At 34.8% G+C, this 24,049-nt stretch overlaps 1 protein-coding gene across 1 annotated transcript in view; it reads right to left on the bottom strand.

Moving 5' to 3' along the window:
- Nucleotides 1-18,543: 18,543 nt before the first annotated feature.
- The window catches only part of CRISPLD1 (cysteine rich secretory protein LCCL domain containing 1), a 44,771-nt gene continuing 39,265 nt past the window's right edge, over nt 18,544-24,049 (bottom strand). Inside the window, exons 13-15 of the mRNA XM_077167030.1 lie at nt 23,920-23,995; nt 20,643-20,773; nt 18,544-19,632 (exon numbers count right to left, since the gene is read on the bottom strand). Coding sequence (XP_077023145.1) covers nt 19,581-19,632; nt 20,643-20,773; nt 23,920-23,995 — 259 coding nt within the window. The 3' untranslated portion in view covers nt 18,544-19,580. The remainder of the gene's footprint in view (nt 19,633-20,642; nt 20,774-23,919; nt 23,996-24,049) is intronic.

Below are 24,049 nucleotides of genomic sequence, written 5' to 3'. Positions count from 1 at the left end.
TCTGCTCTCCTCCAAATGTCCATAGTCCAAAGGTCTGGAATCATGGCTGCAGCCTTGAGTAAATATTCAGGGACAGTTAGTAAAAGAGGATTTCCCCTGTCAAGTTATATCCCCTAAGTCATGCGATAGACATTCCCGGACACAAATGTCTGAAACTACTGCAATATGTTCTAAGGATATCATTGACCCAGTTTAATAAAATGCAGAAGTTATGGTAGCAGCAACGATGATTATAACCAAAGGCCAATGCATAAGACACCTGATATTATACCAGTGCCTCTTAATCTGGACTGTTTATTAGAAATTGACAAAATGACCTTACACTTTATATGGAAATAAAAACATTTGAGAAATGCTGGGAAATTTCTTTAAAACATGAGCAATGAGCCACATCAAATGTTAAACTGTATTATAAAGCAAATTAAATAATAAATGCTAGTACTGGCTAATGTGTAGATAGATGAATGGATCAGTACAGGCACCTCAACAATTAAATCAAATACTTATAGAAATTTAGTTTAAAGAAGACAGCATTTTCAAATTTATGTATAAAAGACCAGTTATTCAGAAAACAGTGTTAGGAAAAATGTTATTCCAAAATAGCCATTTGGAAAAATATAGCTGGATTTCTCCTTGCCCTGGTCCTTATACCAAAATAAATTTTAGATTTATCCAACATTTAAGCATAATAAATGAAAACTTTAAAGTGCTGGAAGAAAACATTAAAATTTTTTTTCACATAAGTTTGAAGGTAGAATGGTCTTTCTAAGCAGACACAAAACTAAGAAACCATTAATGGAAAGATTACAAAATTTTAATAATATGCAAATTAAAAATTAAATAAAAATGACTGGAGGAAGTATTTTAAATAAAAAAGGAAGTAATCATCTCTTAATTACTTGGATCAGCATGATATTCAGAGTTTACATACACGTATGCACACATTCATACATACACACAAACATATGCCTATCTTCAAATGTGTTTGAAGTTTAGTAGAATTTAGAAAGGGAAATTGAAGTTCAGGGTAATAATAAGACTTACCTTCCATCATATATTCTTGGAACTTCTTGAGTTTTTTTGCTGTTGTTGTTATTGTCAAAATTTACTTTACATTTACTGTACAAAAATACAGTTTATTAAAAGAAACATAATCTTCTGATTCTATCCATGTGAGAAAAGATTGTTTTGGACTAACCCACCAGCAAAAGACAATGTTGAAAGCTGGAAAAACTATATAAAACAGGTATTTGAAGGTCTGGGAAGCCACTAGTATAGGAAGAACTTTAAGGACTGGAGTGCTTGAGAAAAGGACAGAGTACAGTGTAAGCTCTACATTTTTTCTGGCTTTGCCTTTAAAGTAATCTCCAAATCTCAGACCGGGGAAGGAAGACCAAGTACAAAATGGAAAACTTACTATGCTAAGAAGACTGAGATCAGATTTGAGTGATCTCTGCCAGAGTGGCTGGGGTTTGAGGGGCCAAAAACCAGAAAAGGAGGAAACCTCAGAGACAGGATGGAAGAAGTGGCATAAAAATCAGCCCAAATCACTGGCTGACTCCTAACCCGTGTGCGTACAGGGTGAGATTCCAAAAATCTTAGTGCAAATAGCGTGGGGGAGGTTTAATTGCTAAAGGAGAGATGGCAGCAGCCACATGGTGCCGACAGAGAAGTAGGAGCTAAAACCCTGCCAAGATGGTATTACCTTGGTCAGCACCAAAGGCTTTTATTTGAGACTTTAGACGTCTCCGCTGTAGTGACAAGAGCCACACCTTGGGGATAAGGACAAAAAATAAAATAACTGCCCATAACAAAGACTAAAAACAAGCCTGCATGGGACAAAGATGATCCACTGGTGCTTTGTCTGTTTTCCAAAGAAGATAAACTCATTTAGAGCCTGTATAAATTTTTGACCAATCAAAACATGTGAGGCATGGAAATAAGTAAGTAAATAAATAAATAAAAAGAAGGGGAGGGAAGGAAGGAAGGAAAGAAGACGGGGGCCAAGAAGTCAAAAGAAAAAAAACTAAGAAAATGATAAAGTAACCTATGGGAAAGTCAAACTGTCTAATCTAAAGATCAAGAGAAAATTTAAAGAGCCACCAAAGAAAATGGCATGTTACTTACAAAGGAGCAATAACAGAAGTTAGAGCTGACTTGCCTTCAGCATTATGAAAGTAGAAGAAAATGGAGTATCATTAAATTGATCAAAAAGAAAAACAACTCATCTAGAATTCTATACCTAGCAAAAATAAATTTCAGAATGAATAGTGAATTAAAGATGTTTCAGATAAATAAAAGTTGAGCAAATACACCTTCAGTAGGCTTTCACTATAAGAAATTGTAAGAGGGCTCCCTATGTTAAATAAGTATGACATCATATGGACACATATAACTTTACAAAATAAAGGCAAACATTAAATATAAATGAATATTTACTACTTCAATAAACAAAAATAATAATTTCTTACAAGGTGTATAACAAATATAGAAGTAAAGTATACCAAAGCCCAAAAGGCAGAAGTAAGGCAACTTTTTAAATGTGTTTGTATTGAAAAGTGACAAATGTGCTTATTTACCATAGATTGTAATATATAAAGGATACATATTATAGTCTCTTGGAATTACCACTATAAGAAAAATAAAAGACTATAGAGCTAAAAAATTAATTAAGAAAAAATATATAATAATTAAATGTAACTGATTTATTCAAAAGAAGCAAGAAAGGAGGGAAAGAGGAAGAAAGAACAGAATGGCAATTGAAAACACAAACTAAAATGATGAACATACTATCTCAGTGTTGCCTTAGATACAAAAAGAATAAGAACTCTCCCAAAATATTATCAGCTTTGGGAGGAACTCTATAACTACTACTTTAAAAAAGATACATCTTAAATAAAAGGACACCAAAAGATTGAAAGTTATGGAGGGGAAAAAACCTTCCATACATGCAATAAGCAGAAAAAAATCCAAGTAGTTTTATTAATAATAGGCAAAATAGACTTTAAGGCAACAGAGCTAACGAATGAAATTTCATAAAGTGGCCCATGAAACAGGAAGTTATACAAGTCTTACATTTGCATTTGCATTTAATAATGTAGTTTCAAAATACATAAAGGAATATCAGATAAATATAATGAAAAATAGACATAGAAACAGAATGTGATAATTGAAATAAATTCCTTCAAGACTTCTTGTAAAATTTTTAGAGTTAAAAATAAATCTTATGTAAGTATATACTCATTTCTCAGCTATGTGCAAAGATAGGACCTGGTTTATCTATAATAATAAGTGAACTCCCCTTGAATTATTGGTCTCCATTCCCACTCACTAATGAGAAAACTACATTTAGACCAATAAAATCAATTCATTCCTTATGATAATTTTTAGGCAACTCCTCACCTCTTGCATATATATATATATAGCAGGATGTTAAAATAGGATGCTACATGGGCTCCCAAAATGGGTTTATCAGATGCTCCATGTAATGGTTTGAAGGGTGGCCTCCAAAAAAAATACGTTCATATCCTATTCCTCAGAACCTGTGAATGTGACCTTATTGGAAAACAGGGTATTTACAGACCTCATTAAATTAAGGATCTCAAGAGGAGGTCCTCCTGGATTATCTGGCTATGCTCTAAAACCAAGAGCAAATGTCCTTAGAAGTGACAGAAGAGGAGAAGACGCTGAGACATAGAGGAGAAGGCCAGGTGAAGACAGAAGCAGAGATTGGAGTTATGAAGCCACAAGCCATAGAATGCCTGGGGCTGGCAGAAGTTGAAAGCAGAAAGGAGGGATGCTTCCCTAGAGCCTTCAGAGTGTCTGTGGTCCCTGCTGACAACTTGATTTAGGACTTGTGGCCTCCAGAGTGGTGAGAGAGCATATTTTTGTTGTTTTAAACTATTGAGTTCCTGGTAATTTGTTGTGGCAGCCCTGGGGAATTAATGTGCTCCAAAGAGAGAATTTCACAAAGAAATATTTGACAACAATTTCCATGACTTTGAGATCCACGATACAGATCAAAGATTCAAAAGAGAGCCAGAATAAGGAAGAGTGAGAGGACTTCATGGAGAGCTGCCTTTAGCGAGAGTGTGATCATGCTGTGAGCCCCACCGCTTTACAGTCTTTCTAGGGCTGGATGGCCTGACCTCCCAGAATTTGTGAGGGCAAAGGATGTTGGAGAGTGTCTCATGGACAAGTGTGGGCTTGTAAGGCAGAGATTCTAACTTTTTCTTTTTTCTTGGATATAGAGTCACCTAAAGGTTTGGAGAGCCCACTGCAACAATAAATTATACCTGGGTACTTGATTCCTAGGAGAAAAAGAAGGAGTCCTACTAGAATAAATATGCATGCACCTTAACAAAAAAAGAGGTCCTTAGAGATGAGAATTCTGTAAGGCCCACAAAAAGAGAATGATCCCTAGTGGAATCATAAACAGCAGCTGGCAAGTAGGATAGGAGGTAAGCTGAAAGAGAGACAATGACAGAAGATGACCACAGCTGTGAAGTCACAAAACTACCAACTACTGACCTTATTTTATCAGATGGGAAGGAAAAATATTAACTTCGATTTAAAATTAAAGCATTTAATTTCTTGTACTGAACATCTTCTAATTTACAAATTGACTTCATGCTTGCAACTTAAAGTGAGCATTGGACTGTTTACTTCTGAAAAGTGAACAGAAGAATCATGAAATTTTTCCAAGTTTGCATGGGGGGAGGCAAGGTGCAGGGAAGTGTACATCACTAAATGCATTTAAAGGGATGGTGATAAAAGTTATGCTTTGACTGTATAACAAATTCATAGCTACTCAACACCCTGTTTAAGTATTTTCTTAAGTAAATGTATCATATTTGGTGAAATTCTCCAAATTATCTATTTTTTAAAACATTAGTCAGCGTTAATTTAAAATTTCTGCCTGATTTTTCCACTAACTGGGTCATCTATTGGTCTTGTTACCAGTCTTGCTCCATTCCTTGTCATTTCTTCTTATACCTAGTAATTTTTTATTAAAAGCTGGGCATCGAATATTAAATTTGTAGAGGTTCTAGATGGTGCTATTTCCCTTCATAGAAGATTCGTCATTTTCTCTGGCAGGAAGCAGAAGGCCATTTCACCTTAAACTAGTCAAAAACTAATCTGAATTAAAGATTGCTCACCATCTCTGTAACCTCAGTCTACTGCTGTTTCACACCTAAGACATAGTCTTTTAACAGTCTTGAATTTTCCTGGGGCCCTTATTCTTGTCAGGTCTTGAACTCTATTTTCTGTTTCTCTATCACTGTGGTAGTATCAAAAACTCTCCTTTGCTTTTTAGACACTCTCTGCTAAACTTTCTTTCATTTCAATGTATAATTAAGGGGACCTCAAGGGGAAAACTATTCAAGGTTCACTTCTTTGTGCCTCGCTTCTCTCTGACACCAGGTCCCTCGAGTTCTAGCTGCCTTACCATCTCTAAACTCCAAAATTTGTCTCCCCATTCCCTTGAGTTTGCACAAAGCGTTGCTAGTTTCTCTACCTCTCGGTAGCCACCTTCTACCTAGCTTTCTAGCTGAATATTCAGTGAAAATTGAAAAATGTCCTTTGGGAAAGAGGAGCACACATAAAGTTGGGCTTGCTTCAGTAGGTTTTCTTTTCCTTTGGGGTCTGGCCCCTTCAGTCCTGGATGACTTAGATGATCTCCTATGTCTTGAAATATGTATGTGTTTTATTTATTATTTTTTAAAATGTTATGTGGTTGTTCCAGTTCTGGCAAGCAATTTGATCTGCTATATGCTTCTGTGTTATAACCAGAAGTGGAAATCCTAGGCTGAGCCTTGAAAGCTAACTTAGGCCTGGCAAGTTGAAGGAGGAAGCAGTATTATAAGCAGAGGAAGTAGTGCTATAAAAACTCAAATTGGAGGGAAATTGTGTTGTGCTTAGTTGGCATGGAGTTCCATAGACAGAGGTTGGAAGATTGATGAGGGATGAGATTAGAAAGATATTCAGGATCTAGGTAAGCAAATACCTTATTTATCTTTGTAAGTAAATTGGGTTTTTATCTCACAGATATTGATGAACTATTAATGAATTTTGGCAGGGTAATTACATGGTTATATCGTTAGTAATGATGTAATGCAGGTATAATTCTAATTAAGTTCTTTGAAGGTGGTAAGACTGAGACTGTTAGATCGGTAAGGTCAATGTTGCTATAGTCCAAATTAGAAAGCATAGGGAACTTTAAGTAAGATGGTAGCAATTTTAATGGGGAGAAGAGATATGAATCATATAAAGTCAATGTGAATTTGTGATGCATTGAACATAGATAAAGGAAAAGAAATAGAGAGATTCAAAGATGACTTGAGTTTGCAGCTGTGGTAAGATAGTGTAAGTAGGTTTAGAATAAGACATAAACAGATTTGTTTAGGAAACAGAATGACATATGGGACATGTTAACCTTAAGACATCTGAGGCACAATCATGTGATGATATCCAGATGCTTATGGGTTTGGATATCAGTAGATATCTTGGCCAGAAACGCAAAGTAGAAGTAATTATGAGACAGACAGTAATAATTAGAGGGAATGGCATCACCTGATCAGAGCTTGCATTTCATCTGCTACCAGCAATCCAGCTAAATTGTAGCTTGATTACCAGTCCTTCACAGTGAAATCAAGATGAACTCCAGGAAGAGATTTTTTCCCTAGAAATTGTTAGAAATATGTTTGGAGTACATATTTTCAAAGATATACATATGAGATTTGTGATAAGTATGTGATCTGATCTATGCTTCCAAGTGCATAGATAATTGTGAATTTTCGTAGTGACATTATTACCCTGTATATATAATCATATAACTAGAGGGTTGCAAAAAGCTTGAATTGTCAAGATATTTAAAGAATATTTGATGTAGATTATTTTTTCCTATTCACGTGGGAAGATATTCTTGCAACATTAAATTTTTCATGATAAGCAGAGAAATCCATTTTTTTCAAAATGTTTTCCAGTCCATAGAAGAATATTCCAGTTGGCAAAAAAGACTTATTTACAATCTACTGAATTTTTTATTAACTTAGGCATTAGATTAAAGGTTTACTCATTCTGATATTATTCATAAAGAAAAAACAGAGAAACTTAAAATTGGGTGAATTTTTTATGCAGCATACATTAATAAGTTGCATCATCAAATTTACTTAGATGAGACATTAATAATATGACTATAATATGAAAGATTCAGGACACCTTGTATTAAAAGAATAATAACATGTTGAAAATGCAAAATTATACTAAAGAAACCAGTTCAACTTCTAAGTTCTTAAAATAACACTTACCTAGAACATTTTAGCCATTTTTTTTAGTTTTGCCCTTTCGGCTTTTTCCATTGCATATTTCTAAGCATTTGCAGTTCTCAGTTTAGGCCTCTACTTTGTTTATAAGGCATCCTTTTTGATTGTTTAGAGATCAAATTGTCATGTTAAGTATACTTTCAGTGCTTCTCCCAGCTCCAGTAAGCCTCCACAAGCATTTCTGCCTTTCTAATCAAATTCTTGGATCTGCTGAGCTGGCAATTCCTGTGAGAAGCCACTAATACTTGAGTGCATTTAAGATTAACATATTTTGAAACAATTCCACAATTTTTGCAAATATTATTTTAAAAAGATAAACACTCCACCATTATTTAAATCTTTTAAGCTAATTGAAGTGAAAAGTAATGGAAGGGAGTTTTCTCTGAGGGTAATTTTCTTTAAAAGTAATTGAAGATTTCTGTTTTTAACCCTGATGGCAGAAGAAGGAATAGCCTTCTCTTCCTTTCTCAAAGACCTAGAAAACAGGAAAAAATATATAGGATAACAGCTCTTTTAAGCTATTGGTCACCAAGCAAAGCAGGATGTAGTGCCTGAGAAACAAGCAATGTTCACCCTAGGCTCTCCCTGGCTGTGTGCCCAAGGCTCCTTCCAGCCTGCAGTCCAGGGCGGATGATCCCAACAGAACAGATAGAGATACAGAATGGAATTCAAAGAGGCTGAGGCAACTGGAAGTTGAAGAGCAGAGTTCTGGGAAAAAGGAGCTATGTAAAGAGATTCAGAAGTTTGCAAGGGGTCATCCTGAGTTTTTGCTGAAACTCCAGGAAGTTGAAAAAGAACAGTCAGAGAAGAGTAAACTGAACAATTTCCAGAGCTCACCCCATTCCAGGAGCCAATCAAGCTCTGACCAGCCAGACTGGAGAGCCCTTGTTTATCATCTGGAACACTTAATAGAAAACGCAGATGGGTCAGGTCTTAGTGTGTGGGTGTGGGGAGCCCAGGGGCCGAGCTGTTCCCTGAGTCTTTGTGAAAATCTAAAGCACCCAGCCGCTTGCATGACGCGGGTCAGTTAATGTTTAAACTAACCTCTTTACAAAGAAAGAATGCGCATGTGATCGATGTACACAGGAAACCAGACCCCTCTCTGCGTAAAATGTTAATCTATACCCTACCCCCTCCTTCCCGAAATCATATTTACTGTTAATCTATAATCTTTTTCACGAGATCCCTCTGCTGTCTTTGCTTCAGGCACCTATTACTGGATCCGTTGATTCCCGCCTAATTGCCGAGCGCTCTGACCCAAGCTCTGAACAGACCGCCTTCAGAGTAGCTGGATTCCCTGACTTCCTTCTGTCATTCCTGTGAGTGAATTCCTGTAATAAAGTTCCTGTCCCAGTCCATGCCTAGTGCTTTCTTTGGTCTCTCAGCTAGAAAGGCCCCTGCCGGCTGGAGCAGAGGCTATACCAGCTCCAGTTAGTGACAAAAAGGTCTGCAAAACTGCCAAAGAAAAAAAATAATTATGTAGAGCGGAATAAATAGTAGAATTACAGATTCTACAGATAAGTAGTAGAATTTCTGCAGATGTCTCTTCAGAAAATATATAAGGCCAGAAGACAATGAACTGACGTTCTTATTATGCTAAAATTAAATAAGTGTAAACATAAAATTCTATATCCAGTGAAAATACTTCTCAAAAAGAAGGCCAGATAAATATTTCTTCAGGCAAACAAAAGCTGAGAGAATTTGTTGCCTACAGACCTTTACTTCAAATAAAGTTATAGGAAGTTCTTAGATGAAAGGAAAATAACAGGTAGAAACTTAGATCTACATACATGAATGAAACAAATTTGTGAATGAATGCAAGAGATATTTTCTCATTTGAAAATTCACTTGAATGTTTAGAGTTAACATATCATGAGATATGTAACATATCATAATAAAATATATGACAGAAATAACATGAAGGATGGGAAAGAACAAATGGAAGTATTTTGTTGTAAGACAAATAGAATCTTTTATTTGAGTAGAATCTATTATTTTCAGAAGAATATGATAGTTTAAAGATACATATAGTTCAGCATAGAACAATCACTAAAGAATTAAAACAAAGAAGCCTACCAAATGAGCCAAGAGTGGAGACAAAATGGAAGATTGAGAATGATCAGTTAGGGCGGGCCACGGTGGCTCAGCAGACAGGAATGCTTGCCTGCGATGCCAGAGGACCTGGTTCGATTCCCAGTGCCTGCCCATGTTAAAAAAAAAAAAAGAAAAAAAAAGAATGTTCAGTTAATCCATAAGGAAGTATGAAAGACGGAAAACAAAATCAATGGGACACTTAAAAATGAAATAACACACTCACAGATTTAAACTCAATCATATCAATAATTATATGAAATTTAAATGGTTTAAATGCCTAATAAAAATAGAGATTGCAGACTGGATAAAAAAGCAAGACCTGACCAGATGTTATCCATAAGAATAGAGCATGAAGTAGTGGATAAATTAAAAGTAAATAGATAACAATAAAACCCCACTATTCTCCTATTAGAATGGCTAAAGTTTTAAAATCTAAAAATACCAAGTACTGGTAAAGACGCAGAGCAATGCTCATATAGTGCTACGGGAATGGAAAATGGTATACCCATTTAGAAGAATGTTTGGCAGTTTATTTTATGAAGTTGGAGATACAACTTATCCTACAACAAGGCAATCCCACTCCTGGATATTTGAAGTGAAAACTTGACACAAAAACCTGTACACGTGTATTTTCATACCAAAAAAAAAAAAAAAAAAACCTATGGCTTTATTTACAATCATTAAACCCACCAAAAACTGTGGCTTTATTCCCAATTACCACAATCGTTAAATGGCCTGCAACCGTGAAGTGAATAAACAAACAATTATACGTCCATGCAGTGGACTATTACCTAGTAATAGAATGTAACAAACCACTGAAGCACACAACAAAATGGATGAATTTTAACTGTCTTATGCTGAAAGAGGCCAGACTCAAAAAGCTATATCTATTCCATTTAAATGAAGTTCTGAAAAAAGAAAACTTTTAAAGACATAAAAGAGACCAATAGTTGCAGGGGCAAAGAATGGGGGACGAGGTTGACTAAAAAATATTGGGAGTTGATGTAAGAATAAAATTAAGTTTAGCTTGCACACAAGATGGCACAGAAAAGGGCTGCAGGACCGCTTAAACCAGACTTGCAGGTAGGGAAAGGAGAGAGCATCTGACGCAAGCCTAGAATTGGCACCAAATAGGTAAAAACAAGATTAAATGAGTACTGGCTAGGGTCGTTGAAATGTGAAGTGTAATCAAAAGCTGGAACCTTCAGTGGGAATTTGAATTAGACTATCCGGATAGGCTGTAACTTCTGGAGTATCTAATCAGTGGAGAAACAGGGAAGGAGCCTGCATGCTAGGTTTAGGGAATAAATACTCCTGCTTTCAGTTGCTGGGGTGCCAGCCATCTTTTTTTTTCAGTTGAGCACCCATTCTTGCAAGATCATGAATAAACTCTTTTCTTCTCCACAATCGGATGACAGTTTATTCTCTTTCAGTATGGCCTTTCTACAGTTGATAGAACTTTCTAACAGTTGATTGTGTTGTTTGTTTAGATAACTATTCAGAAAATAGTACACTAAAAGTATATAATGCATGCACTAAAATGTATGTAAACTGTCTCAATTTTTAAAAAGCAAATGGATGGAAGAATATCCATCATTCAAGCACTATCATAAGAATTCTAGAGTTGCAAGATAAAGTAGTATTCAATAGAAAACTATTACTGGATATTTATTATATCAATTATATTTTGGAATATATTTTGGCCGTATTGGTTAAACAAAATATATTATTGTAAGTAATCTCCCTTGCCTTTTATTAATGTGGCTATTAGGAGACTAAAGATCCTATATGTGGTCCTTAATGTATTTCTATTGGATAGTGCTGAAATAAACTGTCCAGAAATAGAGCCACATCTATATATTCAATCGATTTTTACAGTGATATCATGGTAATCCAATCAGAAAGGATAGTTTTTTTTTAACAAATCGTTCTGGGGAACTGGATATCCACATAGAAAAAATAAATAAATCTTGACCCTCCCCTCACATATTGCTTGCTCAAAGATGAACTCAAATGGACCATAGATTTAAACTGTACAATTCCTAGAAGAAGCCATAGGAGAAAATTCTTTCAATCTTGTGTAGGTAAAGATTTCTTAGATATGATACAAGAAGTCCAAACAACAAAGTAGAAGATTTGATCATTTATACTGCTTCAAAATGAAAAACTTCTCTTTGCAAGAACGCCATAAGAAAAAGAGTCAAGACACTAACTTGAGGAAAATATTTTAAATACATATATCTGATAAAGGATTTGTATAAGATATATAAAAATCTTTTACCAGTATAGCTCACAATAAAAAGACAACAGCCCAGTAAAAATGGGCAAATGATTTGAACAGGCACTTGACTAAAGTAAATATAAAAATGGCACATGAAAAGATGCTCAATATTATTATTCTTCATGGAAATGAAAAATAAAAGCATAATGAGATACAAATGGACACATTTGAGTAGTTAAAATTAGAAAGTTTACAAATACCAAGTGTTACCAAAATTGTTGAGCAAACAGAGCTCTCATGCGTAGCTCTCATGTGTTGCCAGCGGAAATGTAAGATGGTATAAAACCACTTTGGGAAATAGCTCAGCAACATCTTTTTTTTATGCAATTTCACTGATACATATTCACATACCATGTAATCATCCGAAGTATACAATCATGGCTCATAGTATCATCATATAGTTGTGCATTCATTACCACAATCAATCCCAGAACCCTTTCAATACTCCAAAAAAAAAAGTCTGAATAAAAAAGAACACCCAAAACATCTCAAACCCCTTATCCACACTTTTATTTATTTATTTAACCTTTGTTTGTCTTACTTATATTCTCTGCACTGTAAAAATGGAGTGTCAATCAAGGTTTTTGCAATCACACAGTCACACATGAAAGCTATATAGTTACACAATCACCACCAAGAAAATCAAGGCAGCTGGATTACAGTTCAACCATTTCAGGTCTTTCCTTGTAATACACCATGAACTAAAAAGGAATATCTGTAAGATGCATAAGGATAACCTCCAGAATGACTTCTCCACTCTATTCAAAGTCTCTTAGCCACTGAAACTTTGTTTCACTTATTTTCTCTCTTTCAATCAAGGAGTCTTTCTCAATCTCAGGATGCCAGGGCCAGGCTCATCACTGGGAAGTCGTGGCCCACGTTGCTAGGGAGATTTACCTACCTGGGAGTCATGTTCCCTGCAGCAGGGAGTGCAGTGAGTTCATTTGCAGGGTTGACTTAGAAAGTGAAGCCACATCTGAGCAACAAAAAATGTTCTCTGGGGGTGACTCTTAGGCATAGGTATAAGTAGGCTCAGCTTCTTCTTTGCAGAACTAAGTGTCATAAGGGCAAGCCCCAAGACTGAGGGTTTGGCTCATTAAATTGCGAGCCCCAAATGCTTGTGAGACTATTAGGAATTCCCCAGGTGGAAAAGTTCAATATTTTCACATTTTTCTCAGGTTCCTGAAGGAGACTTTGCAAATATGTTCTTATTTTCTTCCCAAATTACTCTGGGATATGTCAGGGTATTACATTAACCTACACAAAATAAGATCTCATTCCTTATTCAAGGTTGCATGTAAATATGTTGTTTGAATAAACTGGCCATAGAGGTTAACTTAGATAGTGTGCTATGGAAATTTAAATTTTATGCTAAATAAACATCTTTCCCTTGGTCTGACATTGAAGTTGAAGCTTTAAAATAAAGTCAATATCATCCTTTACCTTGTATTCTATTTACTTTAGTCCAAACCAGATCAGCTTAATTCATATCTCTACCTGAAGTCTGATCTCTTTTTCAGCTTCTTTGACGGTTGCTTTATGGGGTAATTCAGCAGGATCTTTTAAAATAAACAAATATTTACTCTATGACCCAACAGTTCTCCCAGTTATTTACCACAAAGAAATGAAAATATATGTTTACAAAAAGACTTGTTCCTGAGTGTTCATAGCAGCTTTATTAGACATGGAACATATATCTGTCAACAGGTGCATGCATAAGCAATTGATGTACAACCATAACAGTGGCATACTATTCAGTAATTGAAAGGAGAAAACTTTCTGATCAATACAACAGCATGAATGTGATCATTGCAACTGCATGAATAAATCTCAAAAACATATTTTTTTGTTGCTGAGTAAAAAGGGCCAGGCAAAATAATATATACCATCTAATTATATTTATATGAAACTATAGAAAATACAAATCTAATCAATAGTGGCAAAAAAGCACAACAACAGTTGTCTGAGACTGGGGACATATGGGGGAATGACTGGGAAAAATCACAAAAGAACTTTTTGAAGTTTAAAGAATTGTTTAATATATTGATAATGGCAGTCATATATATGGATATATAAATTTGTCAAAACCTGTCAAATTGTATAATGCATTTTATTGTATGTAAATTATACCTCAACAAATTTAACTAAAATGACTGAAACTTGTTCATAGAAATCTAAAACAAAATCCATGTAATCTCTGACAGAACCCAATATTCATGTCCAAATGGTTATGTTCATTAATATACTCATATGTGACTTTCATTTAATTAGTGTTTGCCAAGGGATAGGCAATTTCAACCATGTTTGTTCATTTAATTTAATTCTCAATCAACCCTGTAAAGAAAATATTATAATTCTAATATTACATATGCGCAAACAAAGGCTCAGAGACGTTGAAGAAAACTTGGCTGGCATTTTCCAACTAGGAAAAAGGCAAAGCTGGTCTGGAAACCCAATATTTCTTACTAGAAATTATACAGCAATTTATGCTAATTTGACATGAGTGTTAGCAGGATCAGAAGTTATAAAGCATGTGGATAACTATACTGTTTATTTTTAACAACAAATTCTCTGGTGTGTTTTTCCATTTCCATACCTCCCTTAAATTTCTACATTTAGGCCACATAACAACTTCCAAGCATGTCATCTTTTTCACTTTGCTAAATCCAATATCTGGGTCTTAGCTACTCTAATCTCTTTCAATAGTAGGTATCTTTCATGTTCTGTTTTTTTGTTGTTGTTGTTTTCTCATGGTAGCCTGTTTCCATTTCATAGATGTAATATCCTCTCATCTCATCTTGAGATATTGATGATGTTTTTAAAGGTACTCTCTTTTTTCTCAGAAACCTCCACTTCTTCCAGTCTCAGTTCATGTAATGTTTGATCATCTATGAAGATGTCTAGTGATACCTTTTGTCTGTTCATTTTTATGATGAAAAATAATTTTGCATCTCTGAGCAAACCCTGAGTACCCGAGTGTCTTTAGAGCATACTAAAATGCATCCTGTGATAGCATTATTCAATATGGGCTTCTTTTTGAACATGTAAAATTCATTTTAACCTTAAATTTCATTGACATGTTCGGTTCCCCAACTCAGTCCTTCTAATCCATACTGCCTAAGATCTGTTGTTCTTTGCCCTCAAAACACACTGATCTGAGGTGATTTTCAGTTTCTAGTATGTTCCTGCAATACTACATTTATACATTCTATTTTTTCTGCAAGGAATTCTTCCCCCTTAGCTTTTACTGATCCTTAAGATCTAAGCTGGAATTTCACTCCCTCTGCTGAGTCATGATTCTGTAACTGAGAATCCCTTAGGATTTAAGGGATGTTTATGGTTACTGAATCATTACATAGATATTCCTTTTTGCTTTTAAGTTATTTTGGAGTAGACACAGGGAAAGGCCTGAAATCTCTGAACTGTAATACAACTGCCTTGATCTCTGATAACTGTCAGGTCTCAGATAAAGAATTTCACATATAAAAGGGACTTGTTAGCCAAGGGTCCCCTCAGCTTCTTTTGTAGAACCAGATGTGGCAGCAAGATTCCCAGGCATGCTGGTGCTGAACCCATCAGAAGACGATAAACAGCCATGCGGTCAAGACCTGTCCCTGCTTGATAACTCTCCCCTTTTGGCACAGTTTTTCCTTTAAAACGCAGCTCTCAGAAGAAAGAGCTAGAGCCATTTCCTTTCTTTTTGCTGGCAGGTGTCACTGGTTCCCACCTGCCTTCTCTCTTCAACAAACCTGTTAAGCTTTGACTCTGTCCTGTATGGAATCCTTAAGGACTCCAACTCTGTGCCTAACAATAAGGACTGTACAACTTTTATCTTGTGTGCTTGTGATTGTAAACACTTGTATCCATTTTACTGTTTTTTTGACTTTGGATTACAAATCACCAAAGACAGCCTCTCATGTTTATTAATGAAGGGTCTTGGGTCAGTCCAGAATTAACCCACCCCAAGTCCAAAGTTATCTTGATAACCAAAGCTGAATCTTACCAAAATGGGTTCACCTGACATAAGCAGTAGCTTAGACTTTAACCTATAAGTCACCTATACCTCATTATAACACCAAAAATCAAGCCCAGCATATTAAGGCTGTCATTTTCTTACCTACGTTCTGTGACCAAGCATGTAATCAATCTGTGCGTGCACAAATATTAGATCCCCTCTAATTACATCATCTGATGCCCTTGTGCCCATTATCTTAAAACCTGCCCACCTTTTGATACTATAAAACTATCAGAATTACTGCAATTTGGAGAAACAGATTTCTGGTCAATAGGCTATCTGCTCTCCGGCTTCACACCTGGCAATACACTCTTTCTCTCTTTGAAATTCTGGTGTCTCAGGAATTGGTCATTGAGCTCTTCAGGCAGAGAATTCACCACATTTGTCTGGTAACAACTCAACCCTACTAGGTCAAATTCCATTGTCAAATCTCTCATGGTATTATGAACATTTTCCTTGCAGCTGTGCAGTTATACAACCTTCATGGTTTATAATCATGTTTATTTCTGTGATTATGTAATTAGTGTTTCCTTCTCTAGATTCTAATTTCCTGAGGGCATTTTTACTTACAAGCATTATCTGTAGTGATCAGCACAGCTCATAGCAAATAGTTGATATTTTTGGAACAAACGGAATTAAAAAGTAGAAAGGCAGATCAACTATTTGCCTTTTTGTGTTTTTCATTGTATGGTTCATCTAAGTTGTTCCCATATAGCTTTAAAAACATCTATATCTGTTTTAATGTAAGAGCTACATGAGGCTGGGTTTTAGCTTTTCTAATGATTTTTTTTAAAAAATCTGTTCATATCCTCTTAAGTATTTATTCCTGATCTCTACTTCATCTTCTGTACATTTTCCTTTATAAAATTGAGCATATCATATAGTCTTGAGTAGTCCCCCTGCTATTCATTCTAATCAACACGTTCCATAAATGTAATTCACAATTAATTACAGCTTTAAACAGAAAGTAATTTTTAGTAAGCACTGAAAAATTAGTTTCCAAAACTTACAAAGTTACAGTCCAAGCAAATTTGTTTATCAGCATTGTTTTACACTCTGATTATTCTATGGGCATGGCAAAAGGATTGGGGAATAAAAGAAGCTGGAGAATATCTAATTGCCAAACACAACAGCAGATCTCTGAAAAGTTTGCTTGCCTTTTTACATCTCAAACTGATGAAATTCAGCTTTTTAATTCCAACAAATTAGTGAAAGGGAATCAGATTATTTAACTAAATTATTTCATCAGCTCCTGACTATTATGGTGTTATGGTAGGAATACTACCTCTGATAAGTGTTTTAAATCAACCTAAACAATGCAATGCTCTGTGCAATAAATGAGCTTAAATTCTAGACATGAAGTTCGGTATGTTCGTAAAAAGACTGGTCTGTTTCTGTGCTCAACCCACCATACTCCTCAGAAGAGTTTACTTTTCTTTTTAAATTGTAGAAATGCTAGAGAATAGTCAAAATCTTTATATATGACATTAAGTAGAAAAGGGCAATTTTAATGTACAAATTATCTTTTTATATCTCAATCTGCTTGAAATACACAGCAGGTTGTATAGATGAAGACCATTAAAGTAATACTAAATTTAATTAAGAATATTAAGGTAATATTAGCAACTTTGAAAGTTAAAAGTAATATTCTATGAGCACTGACTTTGGTGTTAAATCCACATTTAGAATGTCTATTATAAAGGTAAATTTAAACTACTACTATTACTACTACTACTAATAATAAAAGGGATTAATTCTCCCTGTTGAACATAAGAGAAATCTTCTTTCTCTCTCCAAGTTCTTTGAGTTTACTTTTGAGTTTGAGTTTACTTTAGAAAACCTGTAATTGTAAATTCTCTTTTTCCTTGTATCTTCAAAATGCATGTAAATTTAAGATGCAAAGGTTGAATAAGCCTTTTGATGTTTCACCACACAAATAGGTCTCCTCAAGGAAGGAATCTGCTTCTTTGTAATGGAATCAAGGAAGATATTGCCCCTTTCAGTGTCCTGGGAAGGAATTAAAGTAATTTCCAGGGGGCGGCTGGCTACAAATCGTAAAGCTACTTCTAAATATCTTAAAAATGTTTATGCAACGGGCCATATCCTCCTAGTCACATGCAAACAGGTAAGCTCTCTTTCGGTTTCTGCAATATCACTGCAGATTGCCTGTGATGCTACATTCTAGTTTAATGCTTATTCAATTAAAAAACAAACCAAAACTGTTTTCTCTTCAACCAGGGTGGAGAGGTTTTTTGAGTCGAGAAAAGATTCTGTTTTTAATTATATTTCCCCAACACTGTCAATTAACTGTTTTCATTAGCTATAATGTTTTATCTCAGAGTTGCCTTCTGATATAATATGCCTTTGTAATATAACGTACAATATTCAGATGTGTCAACAAGAAGAAAATGAGGAACTGTTGAAATTTTCCATCTCTTCTGCTTTTCCTGGGCCCTGTCTATAATTTATCTCCCTTTTGTTCGACTCCTAAACTCCTACTTACGTTCTAAAAGTACTTAAAGTATTTATTGTCTTGTCAATTCTTTAATATTCACTTAATGTTTTTTGACCCTTTCCTTCTACTTTATAAATCCGTCCCTCTCATTTTATTTAAAATGTCCCTTATATAGCACTTCTAAATATATGATTGTGTTCTTTCAAATAGAAATGTCTAAATAATCGGGTTGACTTCTTTTATTAAGTATGTTATTTATAATAATGTCAATAAACCAAATTTAGAAGACCTACAATAATCGTGCTCATTTCTCTGCAAATGGTTTCTGAGTCAAAATAAGCTTGCAAAGTGAAAATAACACACTGAAACACGATTAATGTTAACATGTTTATAGGGAGAGAAAACAGTAAATTTATCAGCAGAAAAAAATTACCCAAAGTAATGATTTACAAATTTTTTGGTCTTAAAGCACAATACATTTTTCATGGAAACAAATGTCACCACTATATAGGTACCATAATACGATAGCATTAATAAAAAAGTCCATTTACCATTAAGAAAATCAGTGGCAATGGTGATGTGACACATTAGTCCATCTTTGTCAAACTTTCTGCAATTATACTCCCTGGCCTGCAGGAGTATTTGCCAGGATACAAAAGAAAATGTGTGACCTCGATTTTAACAACAGAAAGCTTGGGCTGCCTACACTTATCTCTATATTTACTATATGATCACTAGGAATGTTTTTATAACTCTACTCTGACATTATTTCTTTTACTATTAAGGCCATTCCCAGGGAATCAAACATTTTAACAGGGTCATTTGGATATTAAGGGATTAGTTTATACAAAATAAGTGCAATATCAGGATTTAATATTCTACATGTCTAAACTTAAGAGAAGAGAAAAACTGTACAGGAATTAACTTGAAAATAATTTGAGATCATTTGGAGAAGGTAATGTCATAGTACTGGGCTGGGGAAAATGTGATACTATGGTTTCTTTCAGCTTTTGGAGTTATTTTTAAATGCACTGGATGATTTTCCAAGGGCCACTCACATTCAATGTTTAGATTCATTTTATTAGTGGCATATACAAAGCACCATATTCCATAACATATGAAAAGTAGAACAATTACGATTATGTAATTAACTATAGAAATAACTGCTAAGAAAATATAGCAATATTTAACACAGGATTTCTAAAACCATTACATATTCAATGCTTTTTCCAAAGGTAATGTCCCATGTTTTATTTTACAGACTTTGTTTCTCGAGATTTATATGCATTTGGCACTTTACTGGGCTGAAAATAGTTGATTTCTTCTGTACAGTAATGTTACAGTTTTATACAAACTTCAGAAATATGGCATTTAGAATAGTCTGTACTAGCCTCTTCCAAGAGCTTTACTTCATACAACAGCAAATACTCTGAATGCCTTTCCTCCCGGAGGATTCTGTAAACTGGAAAAAATGCAAAAAGTATATTGATGTCATCTCCACATATACCTATTCAAATAAATTCTGTCTTCTTATGACAGTCAAGAAAGCAGCGCTATGACTCCAGATGGTCAACCTTCTTAAGGATACTATAATTTCTAGTTAGTGGAAAGCTTGAATTGGGATGACTAAATTCTCAGTTGTAGGCTATGCTGCAACTTTACTAAAGAAATTTAAGATGCACAATACAAATAATACTAGAACTGCACAGATTTTCAAATATTGCATCCTCTGATCTTAAAACAGCAGAGTTAGACAGAGGTGTTTGCAACTTATTGGGGGAATACTGAGTCTCAAATTTCTGGTTGATTTGCATAGTTAAATATGAACTGCAAATTAATGACAGCTGATATTTCTGAAATACTCCAGAGAACTAGTACAGATAATTTGAAAACTGTAATATGTTCTTTCCTCCTAATGTATCTTATATATCTGATAAAGAGAGACACATAAATTCTCACAAACCAATAAAACAAATAATATAAGATGACCTGAAAAGAGTTTATTCATATCACATTAGCATTTGACCTCCAATTAAAAAGAGTTAAGTTCTAGAGAAAATCAGACACATTGTTTTGTCAAATATTTTGTCAGACAACTGGATTATAGAAATATTCAGTGCCTTGCTCATCTAGAAAGAAATAAATATAAAAACTAATCTAGAAAATCCAAAAGAAGGTGCAAGAAATTTCCTTATTAGAAGATCAGTTAACAAAAGAATCGTTCTGACTCATAATCCGATTTTCATGTTGATTCTTATAAGCCTGCAGGAGACAGGCACCTCTGGTACTCAGCCTCTCCCATCCCTGGAAGAGTGATTGTTACACAAGCATGCAAAGGAAACATACTGGTGCAGCCACTTAACCCCAAACCCACATTAAAGTGGGTCATGTGTAAGCAATCATAAACAAAAGGTCGGATGGCACATAAAGAATATTGGATATATATTACAATATATACACATATAATTTTACCTTTCTGAGAAGATTCCATTCTGAAAGGAAGCAGTGTATGTCTTTCTTTTGTCCACAGGCATAACGTCAACATAACCACCATGATTTTGAACCACTCCAGCATGTACTGCTGCTCTGCAGATACTGGACAGCTGAGGGGACAAGGAAAAATCTGCCATTAGGAAATTCCTGTGGAGTATGTCTTCCTGAACTTCTTTCTATTGGACTGACATCTGACATCTGTCTCCATAGGGACAGCCAGAGCAGCTGTAAGATGATGCTTTGTGCATAAAGGAATGTTTTATAGGTAAAAGCCACAAATGTCAAAGCTGACTCTGAGCTAGTCTGAATGCAGATTTTAGCAGCTGCTGCAATGATAAGAAACTCCCCACCATTTAATCTAGCAAATATTTGTCCTGTCTAAACAGCAGGCTTGTAGAACTCAGCAGTTGCAGAGAGGAAGCAATAAAAAGGAAATTAGCTCTTTTTATATCTGCAAAGGCCTATTCATCATTCTTAAATTTTAATCTTTGTTTATCTATACCAGAGTCACTTTGACCAAATATTAATAGTTGGACCTTTTGTACCTCATTTATGCCTAGTTTCTATAGATAACTCATACCCGGTTATGTATATAACTCCTTTTCTAAAATATAGGTTTATATTACTTTAATATAAAGTTTAATGTAAGTTTTAAACACTGGTTTAAATGGTCTGACATGGAGTACCAGCAAAGTTTAATGGCTATAAAGTATCAGTTATATAATCTGAATTAAGTGGGATTCTGTGGAGGAGAAAATAATTGTTTCAGGTCCAATACCTTCAAAATTTTAAAACTATTGACTTCTAGAAGTCGCATAATTTTGTTGGCCCATTAAAGTTTTCCCTACATTTAACATTTGTTTGTATCCAAAAGTTCTACCAAACTTTATCAATATCTGAATATAGCCTGAGGAAATCACTTTAACTCTTTCAGTGTAAAGGAATCCACCCCCAAATTCAGAGGTCTTTCCTCATCATACTGGTAGGTTCTTTTCTCATCTCTATGCATATGTGGGTGACTAATTGTGCTTTCTAAAGTTTGCATGCACGTGTATTTTGCATGACCTTGCTTTATTACTGTGCTCTGAACTCTGCTGCATCAGTCAGTCCTTATTAGATCAGAGAGAATGAACACGCCAAGCTGTTTAATCCGTTTTGTACTTTTGCTACAGCACAAAAAGACTGTTAAATATAAAACCTAACATTCTGACACTGCAGAGGCATTTTATTTATCATTTAAATCCCCTCACTGAATTAATATTTGTATCTGATAGGATTCATAATATAAGGGAAGCTAAAAATCATTCTGTACACATTTCAGTATTTATCTGATTTGTTAAAAGGGTATTATTGGCATTTTATTCAAGGCAATAGAAGTGCTGAGATAAAGCAGTCACTAGAGCCAAGCAGTTACTCTATTGTGAAACGACTGGTTTGCTTATAACTATGTAGTCGGCAGGCATTTTTATGGGTTCAAAAATCATAAGGAATTTCTTTGCATACCCATACTTTATAAGAATTAATATATCATAAAAGGAAAGAAGGAATTTATCTGTGCAAACATTAGAACATTTAATGAATGCAGAAATTAATTTCATCACTAATAAACTAACAAAAGTTCCACAGAATGTGCAAGTTGAGTGCATGAATGGTAAGAAAGAAAGAGGGAGGGAAGGAGGAGGTTCGCTCGTTTCCAGCAGACAAATAGCTTTAAGGCAACGTGATATTTTGAAAGATTTTCAACAGCGGTGAGTAAACTGAAAAGTTCTGGTCTTATAGGGACAGTCTGGAAAAAGCTGACTTATTTTGAAATCTCTGATGGTTCCAGATATGCTCATACAGATACATTCATAAATTTTTTTTCAACAAATATTTAGGTGCAAGCTATTTGCTTAATGTATGACATCACCACGTGCTGTAAGCTCCATCAAGGTAGGAAGCAAGTCTGTTTTGTCCATCGCACTTGGATTGGGAGAACCATGAATATAACTCACAGAGAAGGTGGCAATAATTTAAGATGTGAAGAATGGCGTGATTTTGACACATGGAAATAAGAAAAACAATGGGATATATTTCAAGCAGAAACAAGAACATAATCACCAATCAGAAGGCTAGCACATTCAAAATACCAGCAAGAAAGGATGTTTAAACTGAGGATAAGAATACACCAGAGCTGGAAACTAGGAGAAAATGTAATTGGAGAATGAATAATTTCAAATGTAAAGTTGAAACGAAAAAAAAAAAAAAAAAAAAAACCAAAAACTTGACCCTAAATGAACTCACCAAGAAAAATAAGGTGGGTCATGTACATCTTCTAGGCCTCTTCTCAAAATCCTATTTCCAAGGATCTCTTTTGAATATGTGCAATAAGAACAGATCTCCTAAGTTTACTTTTATAGCTCTCTTACTTAGAAATCTGTGAGGGTTTCTAAATGCCTGCCACATGAAATCTAAACTCATCAGCATGTACTTTCGTGCTTCTATCTACATGCTACAAAAGCTGGCTCACTCCATCCCTGGGATTAAACTGGCTGCAGCTACTTTTATATTCGACTCTTACCAGCTCAGAAACAAAGCAAACCCACTTGTTATGCCTTGCATGCAGCTCATCTGCTCTCACCTCCCTTTCTTTGTTGATGTCATTTATTCCACTTGGAACACGTTCCCTAATCATCTTTACCAAACCATACTTCAAACCTGTCTGGAAATAGAAGCTTATCTGTACTGAAGCCATCACAGCTATATTCCTTGTCCAACCCCAGTAACTTCTTTTATCATAATAACTCCTCAACTGATTTTCTTTTGTAGATATTTTAATGTATTATTTGTTTTTGACTCTATGCTACATTTTACATGCCACTCTTGACAGTGAAGATATTACTTAGCTTAACAAATTCTTAAAGGTTCGGTTCAGTTTACATTTCATATATTAACAAATTAAAAGAAAGATTAAAGAAAAGCAAAACGCATTTTTCTTCCCAAGAATTCTTCCCAGATTATTTCATTCAGTGCTTGATATGAGATATGGACAGGATATAAACAAAAATTTTGTCAAAAAAATTATTATCCACTCATATATACATATGTATATTCATTTTCTTAGTGTTATTGATGATCAACTTTTCTGAGAATGTCACAAATATTCTGGCTCTTTGCTTTGTATAAATGTATATATAAATGTACACACATTTAAATGTGTATGCACATATACATATTTAATGTGAATACTGAGAATTATATAAATTAAGATACTCACATCAGAATAAATGCGGGTTCCAATTACACGAGCATAATGTGGATTTGTCTGCATACAGTTACGAGGACAGTATACTCTGAAAAAGATAGGAAAACAAAGATATATATTAAGTAAGCTGGTTGCTTCAGTC

This window comes from Tamandua tetradactyla, chromosome 6 (assembly GCF_023851605.1).
Source record: "Tamandua tetradactyla isolate mTamTet1 chromosome 6, mTamTet1.pri, whole genome shotgun sequence".
NCBI lineage: Eukaryota > Metazoa > Chordata > Mammalia > Pilosa > Myrmecophagidae > Tamandua > Tamandua tetradactyla.
This window is presented reverse-complemented; position numbering and strand designations above follow the sequence as displayed.